This window comes from Podarcis cretensis, assembly GCF_951804945.1.
Source record: "Podarcis cretensis genome assembly, chromosome: 14".
Lineage (NCBI taxonomy): Eukaryota > Metazoa > Chordata > Lepidosauria > Squamata > Lacertidae > Podarcis > Podarcis cretensis.
In genome coordinates this window covers 25,711,813-25,727,792 of record NC_137183.1, presented here as the reverse complement: position 1 = coordinate 25,727,792, position 15,980 = coordinate 25,711,813, and the positions used below count along the sequence as shown (strand labels likewise).

Below are 15,980 nucleotides of genomic sequence, written 5' to 3'. Positions count from 1 at the left end.
ACCACTTCATTGAAAACCTCATTTTATGTGTACATGTAACAGCGGGATGATGAGCGAAGGGTATCCTGCCTTCCAGAATCTTAAAAAATGCTCCTTAAATCGTTTGTCAGATGCTCAAGCTCCAAGCTGCAGAATATTCTTGAATCTGACCTTTTCATCAGATCCTGCACCAACTCACCATCTGTGTTGCAAGCACTACATCTGTATAAAGCTTGCCTGACAAATGACCTTGCACACACCCACAGGCACACACAAATAAATTCACCTTGCTTTGCACTTCCCTGGTTTAATTTTTTTTTTTTAATTTTTTGCCTGGCTGGCCTGTGTGCTTGAATTCTCACACAACTTTTTGCCTGCCTGGATTGAGGCTAGAGAATTGCGGCCCTCAGACTGAAAAACCGCTCGGATGACTTCATGGGGTCAGCCAAAAATGCGATAAATGAATCCATTGACGTAGAAGACAACAGCTATAACATGATGGCGTGTTGTATGTATACTTATGGCAATATTTTAGAATCTTGAGTTTAAGTTTCCGTATTTGTAGGCTTTGGCTACCAGGCAAGGTAGCCAACTGGAAGGTAGTGGATTCGCTGGAGGTTTTCAAGCAGAGGTTGGATAGCCTTCTGTCAGGGATCCTTGAGCTGTGATTCCTTCTTTGCAAGGGGTTGGACTCGATGACCTTTGAGGTCATTTCCAACTCTACAATTCTGTGATTCTATGCTTATATGCATCAATCATTTCTTCAGATAACATGAAATGTCACCCTGCATTGACAAGTATATATGTAGGTTTAGAAAGGGGCAGACATTAGCATCTTGGAGGGGAAGGGAATGCCTTAGGAGTTGGCTCTTTCTGGCTAGAGCTGTCTTTCCACATCACTTTTTGTAACAGAGACTTTAAGGTTTAGTGACAGGATGTTGGACAAGATGGGTCTTTGGCCTGCTCCAACAGGACTCCTTCTTAAGTGACAGTGGAGCAGTGCTCAGCGAAATAGGATGCCTTGAGTACATCCTGGCAGCCCTGGTCTTTAATCCTCTGCCTTACTTAGCCTCTCCAGGCCAGTGCATTTTACAGAACACACACCTCTGACTTCTGTCCCTTGGGCAGTTGTACATAGCACAACAGATGGGGGAAGTCCACCCCAAACTAACTGGCTTCCTGCCTTCAGAAACAGTTTTGTTTGGTTGTTGGTTGGGCTTGTTTTCTTGGAAACCTGGCTTTGTTGAGACCAAAAGGGATTTACTGGCCTTGCCCTGTTGCTCAACTCTCACAGGTGCTTAACTTGCCTGGCTGCTTCCGTCTTCCGTGAAGCTTTCTCCACTGGGGCTCTGCCTTACACCCTGGGATTCCTCAGAGTTGAGTAAAAGCAGAAATAAAAGCATTTTCATGCAACAGGTCATTCATGGTGAGAGGACAGGAGGAGAGAGCCTAACAAAGGATTTTCCACACCTGTAAGCACTGGAACCAGGAGTGAAATTTCACAGCTGAGACGTGTTCCCCATAGAGACAGATTTTATAATGGAAACACTGACTCAGCCATTTATTCCAAGAGTCTTGGCAAGGGCGAGCAGTCTGGTTTCGCAAGGAGGCCCAGAAGTGGAAGAGAAGGGGGGTATTCAAGGAGGGAGATTTCATCTGAAACCTGTTGGGTCTGTGGGAGGTATTAAACCCCTGTGTAGTTATTATTAGTGTGGATCGCACCCTTTTAGTTCCATAAATGCTCTATCTAGAAGTTTGGTCGTCTTATTCTTGTGATAGATCTCCAAAGGTATACAATGGACACATTTCTCTAGAAACCCAGAACATAACATAAGTTATAAGTTTTTTTTTCACAAAAAAGGAATTCACTGTCCATATGGTTGGGAAGAAAATGTTTTACTTGCACTTTTCATCAATAAATAATTTACAGTATTTACAGACAAAATTCTACACACAAACACAAAAGAAGCTGGGAAGGAAAAGGGTCAGTGAGGCTGGAATTGTGTTTCCCCCCCCCCACCCTTGTGTTTTTGTTTTTTAAAAAATCCATTGGGTTTTTATCAGCTTCACTTCACCTGCAAGCCAGAATGAGCCCTATAATGTAAACCAAAATAAAGTGCTTAAAAAATATTTTTTAACATTAGAGATATTCCTATAGTTGGAAAACCTTGTTGAACTTTTTGGACTGTGAGGTCAACTGGAGAGGAGGAGGAGGAGGAACTACAATGGCAATGAAGAAGGGCCATCGCTACCTAATTTGAAGACCTTACAAAGGCCATATACATTTAAAGCACAATGGTACCACTTTGGTCAGTCATGGCTTAACCCCAAGAATTTGGGGAGCTGTGGTCTGTTGAGAGGTATGAGGAGACACCCTAACTCCCTACCAGAGCTACCATTCTCAGATTGTTAAACCAATCAATCCCTCTTCCCAGGGAACTCTGGGAATTGTAGCTCTGTGAGGGAATGTGTGTTGAGGTCTCCTAACAACTCTGAGAACCCTTAACAAAATATGGCTTCTGGGATTCTTTGGGGGAAGCCACAACTGTTTTAACATGGTCATCCCAGTGCTTTAAATGTATGGTGTGAACGTGGCTTCCATTTTTCCAAGGAAGACAATTTTGAACTAAATATGGTGAAATGAAGCTTATGAGCCTCGTCTCCAATATTGCTCCTACTCAGAGTATGCCTGTTGAAATTAATGGACATGGCCAACTTGGGTCTATGAATTTCATTGAGTCTACTCTGAGTAGCACCCACAATTTTGAAACACAAGCAGCATTAGCTGTTGCGAGTTGCCGGTGGATTAGAATGAACCACCAAGGTGGTGAGCTCAACTTGCACACCAAGGACAGAGAAGCTGTGGCCCTCCAGAGATTGTTGGGACTCCAACTCCCATCAGCCCTGACAGTTGACCATAACGGCTTGCAGGCTGATGGGACTTGAAGTCCAGCAACATCTGGAGGGGCAATACTTTGTAGCCCCTCTGGCTACAGTGAGCGCTTCTAGAGTACATGAAGGCCAAGTCCCACTTTTCAGCCTTAGCATCTCCCAATCTCCTCGTTCCTTCCACATGACTCCCGAGTTTGCACACTTCACAGCTCAGGTTGAGAGCTCCCAATTTCAAGATCAATGATGAAAGGAGGAGGAAAGGGCCATCAGTGAACAAACCATAGAATGAAACAGTCAACATGTATTTTTCTTTAAACCATTCAGGAAGGAAAAGAAAACTACACCCCTGTACAGTCACCAATGTGAGGGCACTCTATATATTAGAAGACACAATCCTATACATCAAATGGCTACTAAATTGTGTTCCTCTGCTGCTTTTTCAATGTGGGCAGCAGAGATGCTGGTGGGTGGAAGTTTGACTGCTGGGCAAATTTCAATTGATCACCAAGTATTATGGGGGTAGCACCTTCCATGTGAGCTGGTTCCTCAAAGATGCTGCTCTTTGATAGCTTAGTCCTCTGGTCCACTACAGGAGTCTCCTTGGGGCAGAGGAGATGCTGTAGCAAACAAATGAAAGAATTTGGGGTTATGAGCTCCATCTCTTTCCCACAGAGAAAGAGCTTCTGTATAGGAAACAGCACAACACCCACACGAAGGTTGCCACATGTGACATTTTGCGTATATGCAAGTCACTGCGTGTACAAATAATGAAATACACAGGTGTGCAGTCACTGTGGAACAATGTCGATGGCTGTGTTTTATGGGTGTGCATCTTCTGGGCTTTGGGATGGTCCAAGGAGCACCTCAAGCTTGTCTTCCGTGGTTGACCTGCTGGCTGGACACATCTGGGAACTTCCACCACAAAACTGGCACGGCTGGTGCACAGATTGCATTTGACATGTACAATGTGGCCCTAAGTGAGGATGGGAAAAGTGGAAGAGGCTTGAAATGTCACACTGTGAGCTGCCAAAGAGAGTCAGGGGGCAGGGGATCCAAGCTGAAGATGCCATTTGCCATTTGCCTGGAATCTCTATCCAGGGTCAGTAAGAGTTTTCCTAGACACTCCCTGGCTTGGAAACTTCTATGCAGGAAGACAAGGTGATGAGACACAAAGGAGAACAGGCATGCCAAACTGTTTAAGACTTTCCCAAAATACTGAGGCTTACTTTCCCTGCCCCCCAAAAAACCCAAATTAAAATAGAGGTATGGTTTGCTCTCAAACCTGAAAAGGTCAATATTTTGAATAGTGCTGTGCAGAAAAAAAAAAACATTCCTGCATTTTATTTGACCCTTTTCTACCAATTAATGAGAAGGGGGCTGGGGGAATCAAAAATTATCACAGGGAAGAAATACTTCTGATTAAATTCTCATGAGTTGAGTGCAGGGGTTTTTGTTGGGCCTCCCTTACTTTGGAGGTGGTTAAGGGTGCTTGTGAGTGACCTTTCTTTCATTCCACAAATCATCTCACTGGTGGTCTGTGCTCTGCAGCCTTCCTGGGTGCCTGCGTTGTCAATCAAAGCCCAGGGGAAGACATCACAAGGCAACTCCTCCCTTGGGTTTTTTTCAGATCAGGATGCCCTGGCACCCGGGGAGGCTGCAGAAAGGCTGCAGAATATTACTGGAAATAAAACAAAGACTACTCTTGGCCACTTTGCAACCAAAAGTCCCAAACCTTGCTCACACCCACTACTGAAGCACCCTGAGAATGAGGTATAAAAACTGAAGCACCTTTAGCAGGGGATGAAAACAAAGAAAGCAAACTGGAGGACTGATATCAGCATAGCGCTAGTTTAAAGTGAGCAATGGGAAGACTTTACTCATTTTCTAAGGAATCTACTTCCTGAATTTCTGCAAACCCAGAGCAGGAATGCAGAGATCCAGCAGGTAGCCTCCTCAGAGGGCTTCTCTTCAGCAGGAAGGATGGATCACCTGATCACCACACCTGTGGTTCATGCATAAAAGAGGATTTCAGGGGCAACTGCAGTCTTCAAACATAGGGAATCAAACTGGAGTGTAGGGAAAACAAGCACGTCTTTTTGGAACTCTGAAGCTTCTCCCCCGGGCTCCCGATGGCTTGGTGTGATTTGTTCTCTACAGCACAAAAACCCGAAGGAGGATTTTGGGTCACCTAAGCAAAGGACTTTGAAAGGAAGCAAGTTCTTGATGCCCATTTCTTAGACACCACGGTAGCCTTGGTTGTACCAAAAAGGAAGTGGCACTTTGGGCCACCGAAATACTGGCCTTGTTTTACCCCTCTGAAAGCACGAGAGGAGGATAGGAGGAAAGAGGAATTAGCAAATAGACAGCAATCCTTGAAGAAAAATAAAGATCTGAGCTGTAGGGAAGGCCTTCTACAAAGGTAACGCTGGATCAACATCAAAAAGCACAATGCCTTCCCTATTGGAATTCTGTTCTTTCCGTTAAAAGGGACTACCATCCCCTTAGGGCTCCCCCACTGCTGGATGCTGAGAAAGTGGTAAGAAGCACGTTCTTAAAGACTGGGTCTCCTGTACACCATCCTTCTGGGGCCAGAGGAGGCGAAGGCCTAATGCTCATCCTTTTCCCCACCCACCTGTGCAAAGGCAGCTGCCAGCAGCTGCACACAAACAAGATCACAGAAACTGGGTGTGCACCCACAGCTGTTTGCACGTGCAATGGCAAGTCTCACATGTGTGAGGGTGTGAGCACGCGAGAGCCAGTTTGCCAAGAGCGTTCGGCACACCCCGGGAAAAGCAGGTGCATTGAACTAGAAGCCAGCTGTGGAGGAGAGAACACGACTCTTCTGCTGCCCATGCCTGACTAAGCTCTGCTTGCACATAACCCTTTGAACGGATCTTTCTTTCTTTCTTTCTTTCTTTCTTTCTTTCTTTCTTTCTTTCACCTCTGTTCAGTCATGATCCTGCAGTTCATTTCTGGAACTGGCAACTTGCCACTGCCTGTCTAAAAAAAAGCAGCAGCCTACTTTGACTTTTACACAAACGCCAATGTCACAATCACCACAACCATTTGTAGTACAGCAAACATGGAGGGATCGGGGTGGGGGGGACAGTGAGAAGCCTCCCATTATCCTTTCCTATCAGAGGAGGAAGGGAACAAGAGCAGGGGTCAACCACAAGTTCAGAACTCTTTAACATAAAAGGAGGCCTTCACTTAGAAAGAAGGTTCAAACCTATTCGATCAATTGCTTTTTCTGGGGGTTTTTCCCCCTGAAGAAAAAGCAGTCACTAAAACTGTTCGCTCTCAGCTGGCTCAGCCTCTTAGTTACCCAGTACAATTGTTCTCTTGTTTTTCCCAACTCAGGAGGTCTGTCACAGATGACGGCCTATAGGAAAACAGCTGTCCACTGGCTCAAGAACGCCAACACCCACAGAAAAAGGAGAAGCGTGGGAGGCTCCAAGGGGGCCGTATTGCCTGTCTCCAAGTCTCGTGTCCGTTCGTAGAGGTGCAATTTGTCTTTGTTGGAGTGCAGCATTTTGACGTCTTCAAAGGCATAGTAAGCAGCAAGGGTAAAGTTGACGTCGCCCGTCGTCAAGAGGTCGAAGACACAGGACTGGAAGTATAAGTCCTCCACCGGAAGCTTCTCCCGGCACTTTGCTGTGGCTGTCTCATAGGTGAAATGCTCTGGCGGAGACGGAGAGCTGGCGCCTTTCTGGCGAGCCCGGTTCTCTGTGGTCTGTGCGGTCGAATGGAAGGCCTGGAAGTCTATCTGCTGGTTGAGCGGGCAACCCCAGAGACAGAGGTAGAGGCCCTGGTTGTCTCCGTCTTCAACCGCTTTCACCACCTCTTCGGGCATCCTCACAGCAAAGGTGAGGTAGCGGCCCACCTGCCTCACCACAATGGTAGTGCCAATATACTTGGCCTGGATCTCAATGTGTTGGCCGGACACCTTCTCAGTGATCTTCAGGCTGTTGGCGCCATGCTTGTCGCCACCGTTCTTGGAGCCATCAGCAAAGGCCGCTGGGAGTTCATCCGTTTCAGCCTGGTAGACTTTCTGCTCCACGCATTCTTGGAAGCTCTTGAAAATTATGGTGAGCTAAATAGGGAAGAAAGGTTGGAGGGTGGGGAGAGAGATGGTATGAAAAGGGAGTGTTACTGAGATTGGTAAGAGCTCATTGATCCAACCATAGCCACTCATACACTTCTGTCCCTTCAGTGGAGGGGTGGCTAACTTGCCCCCCAGTCCCAGCCAGCATGGCCAATGGCGGGGGATGATTGGACCTGTAGTCCCAGAACTCCCTAGGGAAAGGGGATTGATTGTTAATCCACTCTAGGAATTGTAGCTCGGCAGGGGAGGGGAGAGAACAGCTCTCAGCACCCTTAACAAACCACAGCTCCCAGAATCCCTTGCAGGGATAATGTGATATCCCAGTGCTTTAAATACATGGTGTGACCAGCGTTAGAAACTCAGATACATAACCTAATCGCCAAATGGCACCTAAATCTAGGTTGAACAATGGAATGCCTAGGAAGCATTTTTTCCCCTGTGGAATTTAAAAAAATTACTATTATTATTCATTTCATTTCTAATCTGCTTTATGTTTGAAAAAAATAATCTCCAAGTGGTTTACAATATATTAAAACATTGAATACAACAATCTAGAATAAATCAAATTCAAGGGAAATATTTTGGATCCTTCTCTAAGTGTCATTTTGCTTTCCCTGTATTTTTTTACCTACTTAATTTATAGAGCTGCTGCATACAGAAATACTCTAGGAAGCCAGTGTGGTGTAGTGCTTAGAGTGTCTGACTAGAACCTGGGAGATCAGGGTTCAAACCCCCACTCACTGGGTGACCTTGGGTCAGTCACAGCCTCTTAACCTACCTCATAGGGCTGTTGTAGGTATTAACTGGGGAGGGGGTAAACCATGTACTCCTTGGAGAAAAAGGTGGGATATCAATGCAAGAAATAAGCTCTTCTGGACCCATGCCAATTGCAAAAGGCACCTGGCACCTGGGGAAATTTCAAACATACGGCGTGAATGTGGACCTAGAGATGTGCCTACTTTATTCAGCTATGTGAGACACAGAAGTGGGAATTCTCAGCAAAGCTGCTGTAAGGCATCATCTTGAAATAACAGGCACTGAATAGGTCATGCCTTTACCTTGCTAGTAGCTGTCGCCGTGGAACCGGGTAAGACAGGTGTGTTGGTGACCTGCACATTCAGGTAGTTGTTGTTTATGAGCGGCCATGCCCCTTGGACTATGCAAGTCTGGAAACTGTCAGAAAAAGTCCTCAGGTGGGGGTCTCCAAACAGCCCACAGTGCGTATAGTTGGGAGGAGGAGAGTGTTTGTGGAAGCTCTTCTCATAATGGCAGATTTCCGGGCTGTCTGAGCGCTCCTGGCTGTCGCCTCGGGGCAGAGGGCGGACCCGCGGCTGGGAAGTGGGGCCGTCTTTGGAGCAGTTGTGCTGGGCCATCAGGTCGTCGATGCCGTGGACGGCGGAGTGGTAAGCCAGGTCTCCGCGGCAAGTACGGGCGGTGCGGTGAGTGCAGTGAGCGTAGGCTCGGAGGGCTGTGCAGAACTCGGGGGTGTCCTCTGCCCCCACATGGTGGGGCCCTGACGTGGCCGCCAAGAACTCAGAATTGCACTTCATGATTTTGCACTGAGACGTCACTGTGGGGGAAAGGAAACAAGGCAGACACCTTTAAAACACGGAGAGATTTTGAGAAGTTTTAGGCAGGGGAAAGAGAGAGAAGAAACTGTTCGAGGCCGGTAGGGGGAGATGTTTTCCTAAAGGTTTTATGTAGTTTTAAGTTCTGGGGAAAACAGCTTGATGTGTTGTTTCACATACACGTCTCCATATAAGGCCAAATTTCCAAAGCCAGGTGTCATACATAAACTTTCAATAAGACGTGTGTGTATGAGAGAGAGAGAGAGAGAGAGAGAGAGAGAGAGAGAAGAAAAAGAACAAATGCAAAAGCCATACTTTTCCCCAACCTCTCAAACTGTCACTATTTTGCAGGACAGATTCAAACACAGACTAGAACTTTAGGTTTGTGCTTTTAAAGTGAACTGAAGCACTCGTGTCAACCTAACACAACAAATCCACTTTAAACACACACACACTTTCTTTTTGCTTATTGGACAGTGACAGGGGAATGCTCCGAAAAGTGTGGAATAAGAAAAAGCAATGGGACAACACATTGGAAAAGTGCGGGGTGACCCTTGCTTTGATGCAAAGTTGTCTAACCTCTCCACAAGCAGATCAGAATGTGTGCTCACTGAACAGCCAATGTCATCTAATCTCCCTACGAACCAGGATGAAGACTCAATAAGCAGGCCATCTTAGAAGCAGCCCCTTCAGCTGTAGAATGGAATAACGGCATCTTCTCCTGTAACTGACAGGCAGCACGAAGCTGCCTGATTGGTCAAGCCTGGTATAAATTCCAGGAGTCAGTCCTGTGTGCTCTTTCCTCAACAAGAGAATCTTCTCCCTGGAGCGTCAGGAGCTGTCTAAAATACTGAATCAGGTCATTGGTCCAGCTAGTTCAGTTCTGCGTCTACATTGACCAGCAGTGGTTCTCCAGGATATTGGACGGGTCTGTGTCATCAAACCCTCCCCCTGCCCCCCCCACCTGAACGAACTCTCATTAATGCACCTGATCTGAGAGCTGGAAGCAGCCCCTCCTCACTCATCTCCTCTCTCCTGCTTGAAGGAGATAAAGGCTTTTACTGGGTCATTCAACCTCTGCTGCAGCTGGTTGGCCACCCTAATGGGTTGACAAAAGGCCGCCTTCAGCACCTCTGCTCAGTGCCAATGCCTTCAGATTGCAAAACACCAGCGTGACTCAACCCCCTTGGCCCGCTAGTGCAGAGGAGTCAAGATCCCTTAATTTGCTCTGTGTGTGTGTGTGTGTGTGGAGGGAGACATGTGGAACGAGTAGCACAAAACAGCAGAGGAGAACTCTATTACAGCAACTATGCTGACACCCCACAATACCACAAGGGAAATCCAGGCTGGATAGTGGTGTGAGAGGTGGTGATATTTATCTTAGCCAAGAGCCAGAGGTGTAAATCCAGAATTCTCTGCTCCGAAATCCCCAGCTGGGCAGGATTGTAGGTGTACAAAGCACACAGCTCACATTATCTCAATCATCCTTGCAGCAGAATTTAAGGACCTGTGTAGGACATACATAGTATAAAAGGGGAGGTCCCTGCCCCAACCAGCTTACAGTCCAAGGATTGTTGTAAGGATTACTGCAGGAGTGAGGAACCTCAGCCTTGTGACGTAACTACCTCCTCCCAGGCTGACCCTTGGGAGTCTCCACAAACCATTCCCTTATCCTCTTGATGCCTGTCATCTCCACCATCTAGAGATAAATGCTTGGGGATCATGAATACCATATCCTGTGAAATTCTATCAGCTGTATTTTATCTGCACAGTCAGAATGAATTTCAGGAACCCAAATGCTTTTTCTGTGCAGCCTGAGAACAATGTTATAGTGAATTGTCATCACATGTCTTCACTTACCCACCTGCCCGGCTCACAGTTGTGGAAAATATTATTACATTTTATGAATGGTCCATGTCACCATTAAGAAAGCGGTAGGAACAGGCCTATATAGATGTGGACTGTCCCTGGATCAAGTGACTTTTCTTCTTTTACGTTCTCAACTTTCTTAACCTAGCTCAACGCTGCCATCTGAACAGAATCAATCACAGTCGTGATTGAAAAACAAGACTTTTGGGCAGCCTTGCCCCAAAATGGCAACTAGACGTTCAGTTTGGGTGACTGTAACCTTGGTTGAAGGAGCTATTTGGCGCCTGGCTTAAATATCTGAGTTTCTAACACTGGCCACTGCAGCTGCCCCCAATTGCTCTGAGTCAAGAGCCCTGCTGGATCAGGCCAATGGCCTATCTAGTGTAGCATCCTGTTCTCACTGTGGCCAATCAGATACCTGTGGGAACCACACAAGCAGGACCAGAGGACTCTCCCTGCCTGTGGCTTCCAGCAACTGGTATTCAGAAGCATTTACAGTGGTACCTCGGGTTAGGAACTTAATTAGTTCCGGGGGTCCGTTCTTAACCTGAGGTACCACTTTAGCTAATGGGGCCTCCCACTGCCTCCGTGCGATTTCTGTTCTCATCCTGAAGCAAAGTTCTTAACCCGAGGTACTATTTCTGGGTTAGCAGAGTCTGTAACCTGAAGCATCCGTAACCCGAGGTACCACTGTACTGTCTCTGGCTGTGGAGGCAGAGCACAGCCATCTCTGGCTAGTGAATCGGTGCAGTCTAGATTGTGGGGATCCTGTCTTCCTTGTCTTCCCACCGCTCCCCCCGTCTCCCATCTGGAATCTGGGCAGGGCTAATGCCTGCTTGCCGTAACTCCATCTCCTCCCCTCCTCTCCACCCACCCTCAGGGCAACACGCTCTGTACAGCCAGCAGCTTTGGCGCAGCTCTGGACAAACGGATTTGATCCGAAGCCAAGAAAACCCTGTTTGTTCAATTTCACATAATCCATTTTCCATCAACTCACAATACATCTGCGTTTTGGCCGCGGATGACTTAGCACAGGAGCAGACCTCGCTGGCTCCAAATGCTCAGGGAGAAGGAAAAACTGAACCACAGGACTTTGGGGTGCAGTGGGGGGCAGGCGGCGGGTGAGCCAAACGAGAGGCTGCCCTGTGCCACAGTCTGCGCAAAAGCAAATCCAGTATTATCTGGCTGTGTGCACGGTCTGACTCCGCACGGGCACAGAGGATAAATAAATGCAGGATGTTGCTGCAGGCTTTAATCCCGGGATGTTTGTGTTTGCTTTTCAAACGGCCACGTAACCATGACACACATCGAAGATAGGCTTCCCCAAGCTGGTGCCCCACAGATAGAATCACATAATTGTAGAGTTGGAAGGGACCGTAAGGATCATCTACTCTAACCCGCCGCAATGCAGGAATCTTTCACCCGTGGGGCTTGAACCCACAACCCTGAGATTAAGGGTCTCATGCTCTGCCGATGGAACTATGCTGCCTGATGCTTGGGGGAGTTGTAGTCCAAAACATCTGACGTGCAGCAGGTTGGGGAAGGCAGCTCTAAGCTTTAGCATGGTAGCCTGCATATTTCTCTTGCATTTCATTGCCTTCTAACCCAGTGATTGCCAAACTTGGCCCTCCAGCTGTTTTGGGACTACAACTCCCATCATCCCTAGCTAACAGGATGATGGGAGTTGTAGTCCCAAAACAGCTGGAGGGCCAAGTTTGGCCATCACTGCTCTAACCTCACTGCTTGTCATGCGCAAGATAAACCCATGTGCTGATCTGCCAATGAAGTGAACTTTAGTCTACGACAGTGTCTGCCATAATGCATTAGTTCAGTGTTTCCCAACCTTGGGCCTCCAGATGTTTTTGGCCTACAACTCCCATCATCCCTAGCTAGCAAGACCAGTGGTCAGGGATGATGGGAATTGTAGTTCAAAAACAGCTGGAGGCCCAAGGTTGGGAAACACTGCGTTGGTCCAAAATACATACATCAGCTCCAAGGTTGGCATATATTTTTCCAAGTTTGGGAGTGTGAATACCAGTTGCTGAGAATCACAAGTGGGGAGAGGGGCTGTTGCACCCAGGTCATCCCAGAGGCTGTGAGAACAGGTTGCAAGGCATACAAAAGGCAGAGAACACCAGGCCATCCACACCATACATTTAAAGCAGCCTTTTAAGCAGCCATGGCTTCCCCTAAAGAATTCATAGAATTGGAAGGAAGCCCAAGACTCATCTAGTCCAGGCATCCCCAACCTGTGGCCCTCCAGATGTTTTGGCCTACAACTCCCATGATCCCTAGCTAACAGGACCAGTGGTCAGGGATGATGGGAATTGTAGTCCAAAACATGTGGAAGGGCCGATGGTTGGGGATGCCTGATTTAGTCCAACTCCCTGCAATGCAGGGACCTTTTGCCCAAGATGGGGCTCAAACTCACAACCCTGTGGTTAAGAGCCTCATGCTCTACCGACTGAGCTGTTCCAACTGCTGCGTATTATATGAGAGGGAGACAACCTCTTCCCTATGCACTAGCTACTGTTGCCCGGAGCCTCCCTTGCCCCAGCCCTCCTGCCCTGGTGGTGATTGATGCCTGCTTTGAACAGGGCCCCTCCATAGGCATGGCAGGGCTGAAAGGGACCCACAGGAGGCAGGCCGGTCCTGCCAATGACCAGAGCAGGAATGAATGGGGTTTGTGGGCCGGCCCTGACAGGCCATTAAGCTTCTGAGTCTTTGAACTGCTAATCATTGAGCTGAAGACCTTTGCCAAAGAATAGGGTGATTATCACAGGCTTGTTTGCATGACAAAAAATCAGGGAGCAGGGGGAAAGGGTCCCATAAAACTGATTTGAAGGGGGGAAAGAGACTGGGGGAAGGGTGGGAAGACCCCCAGAGACCCTAGCTAAGGGGTTGGCTGAAGGAAGAGAGACAATGAAATCTGCGAAATCTTTTGGGTGAAAAAGAAAAGGAGGACTCCAATACAGGCCAATAAAGTTCCCACCACGTGCAAAGGAATCGGGTCAGATTTCAAGAGCAGAGGGAGAGGCGTGAAAGTAGAGGAGGGGGCGAAAACAGAGCCAACATTCCTTACATGGCAATTTTTATTGTGTAATGGAGCAGAAGTTGCAGGGTGCAGAGAGGAAAGAATCTTTTTCGGAGGCAGGGGGGCACCTGGAAGATTTTAGGGCTGGGATTCCACAATGTTCTTGACATTTGCATCCTTCCTGCCTTTCCTCTTAAAGCGGGGCTGGTTTTCCCAGCTTGAGTGACACATTCCCATGTGGACAACTGGGCATCATGGACCAGAAGCGAAAGTGGGCAGAGGGCTGGTAAGGAATATAGTCTGAGGAGAGTCTCAAGACCTGGATACAGAGAGTGCCCCACCTGCACTCTAAGGAGCTGAATATCCCTCCTCACTTAAACCCAAGTTAGTTAGATTTTTTAAAAATTCCTTTAAAAACTAAAGAGATGTTCTGCAAGGATGTGCTCTACGGGGAGCCAGCTTCAGGGATCAGGCCCGTTAAACAGTATGCAAATTTGAGAAGAAGGTTGGCAACATCAACCTCACCCTGTGGTTGCAGACAAGAGAGATAGTCAGGTTGTGTATCCACAGCAATGACCAGAGAAGGAATGATGGTGGGGAGGAGTGCAGAGAGAAGAAACACCGTAGTGCATCTGTAGCAGCACAGCTGGACGCCTTCGTCTGCCCCAGCTGAAACTAAACATGTCTCTCCTGCATCAGTCTCCACAACCGCAGCAGGCGCTGTAACCTTCGAACAGTCTGACTTCACCCCCAAAGGCCCAGCCCCCTCAAATACTTTATTGTGGGGGCCAAAGCCCCCATGGCCCCTAGGAGTTGGCTCCTAAGGACCAGAACATGGTTCCTCTAGAACACAGCATCTCACTTCCAACTTTTCCTCACTCTGTTTTGGGACTACAATTCCTATCATCCCTGACCACTGTTCCTGCTTGCTAGGGATGATGGGAGTTGCAGTCCAAAGTTTGAAGCTGGAGTCCAAAGCCTGAAGATTCAAGTTTGCGAAAACCTGGCATAAACAGAGAGCCAACAATCAAAGCAAGGCACCCTCATAGGCAGGGAGGAATACCTCCCCCCCCAAAAAAAAAAACTGCAAAAGGTAAACTGCAAAGCCTTTGGAAAAGGAGTGTTTATAGGAAGTGAAATCATAAACCTGGGCTTGAAAAAATGATTTTTCCCTTTTTTACATTACAGGCCTGAATGGCACCACCATGCCCATGGCTGATATAGTAAACCATTTTAAAAGAGGGTCCCCCCCCCACAATCTTCCCTTAGCAGCTAGAAAGCAACAAGGGGCACTTCAAGACAGTCCCAATTTTCAGGCAAGATTCAATCACATACCAGCAACGTCAGGTTGCACAATTACAGCTGAATGGGAGGTCTTGCACAATGAATTTGCTTCCCTCCAAAGACTGGATTTTTTTTGCGATAAGGAAAGTTACCAGAAAGTGTGGGGCAACACCTTCATTGATGCAATGTCATCTAATCTCTGTGCAAACAAATCAGGATGCATGCTTGCTATACAGCCATTGTTTTCTATTCTCCCTGAAAACAAATCAGAGCAGATAAAAAGGCCACTTGGAAATGCCCCAGGCCTGGCAAAGATTGGTTTATGTGCTGCCTGGGGCTGATCGGAGCTCTAGTCCAAAATAGCTGGAGGGCACCAGGTTGGCAAAACCTGGAGAAACAGCTGTTGTGATGGCAAAACTTTTCAGAGTAAGACCCCTTTTTTTTTCTCACACCCTGTGCCAACCCAGGTATATCAGGAGGACCCACCAATATAGTATTTTAGGCAACTAGTAAAGGCAAGGGTTTTTCATTTTCTGTTGCTATATTTTAATCCCGATTGCCCTTTTTGGAATTGCTACTATAGTTTTGGCTTTGTTTTAGAAGTTGATTCTTTGATGTTATGACAGGGTTTGGAAGCAGGGATTGCAACATATATTTTAATATTGTTTTGATGTCTGGATTTGCTAGATGCCTTGAGTTTCTTCTGAAAATCAGGTGGGATGCAAGTTAAAATAAAACACTTTTAAAAAAAAGAAAACCCTTGTTCTCTACTCTGGGCGCCTCCATGTGTAGACACACAGTGCAGATTCTATTGGATTCTTGCAGTAAACAATCTTGCATTATGGTGGGGATTTTGCATATAAATAACACCTGCATATTTCACTCCAGCGCCAGGGACTTCAAGAGGCTTCAGCTTGTCTCCACCATGAAATTATTGGCAGGAAGATGCTTCATTGTGGGAACTCATGCTTTTGGATTGTTCAGCTTAACTCAATGCGCGCGCGCGCGCACACACACACACACACGTTTGCTCTGCCTTGCACACATGCAATCCCAAAGGAGTACAGGAAAAGAGCCCCAGGCACATAACTCTCAACAAAAACAAATGCATACAACAGATCACTGCCAAAACATTGCAGCATTCTCAGGCGGAGGTGTTGATTCCAGTGAAGGGTGGGGTATAAAGGATCAAGAGCTGAAGATTAAAAAAGAAGAATAAAAATGGGTGTCTGGCAGAGCCCAACAACTT

The 15,980-nt window shown here is 47.2% G+C and overlaps 1 protein-coding gene across 1 annotated transcript in view; it reads right to left on the bottom strand.

The window, feature by feature from the left end:
- Window positions 1–1,859: 1,859 nt before the first annotated feature.
- Window positions 1,860–15,980, bottom strand: part of RGMA (repulsive guidance molecule BMP co-receptor a) — a 35,640-nt gene continuing 21,519 nt past the window's right edge. The window contains exons 3-4 of the mRNA XM_079954300.1: window positions 8,035–8,546; window positions 1,860–6,964 (exon numbers count right to left, since the gene is read on the bottom strand). Of these exons, the coding sequence (XP_079810426.1) occupies window positions 6,254–6,964; window positions 8,035–8,546 (1,223 nt within the window). The 3' untranslated portion in view covers window positions 1,860–6,253. The remainder of the gene's footprint in view (window positions 6,965–8,034; window positions 8,547–15,980) is intronic.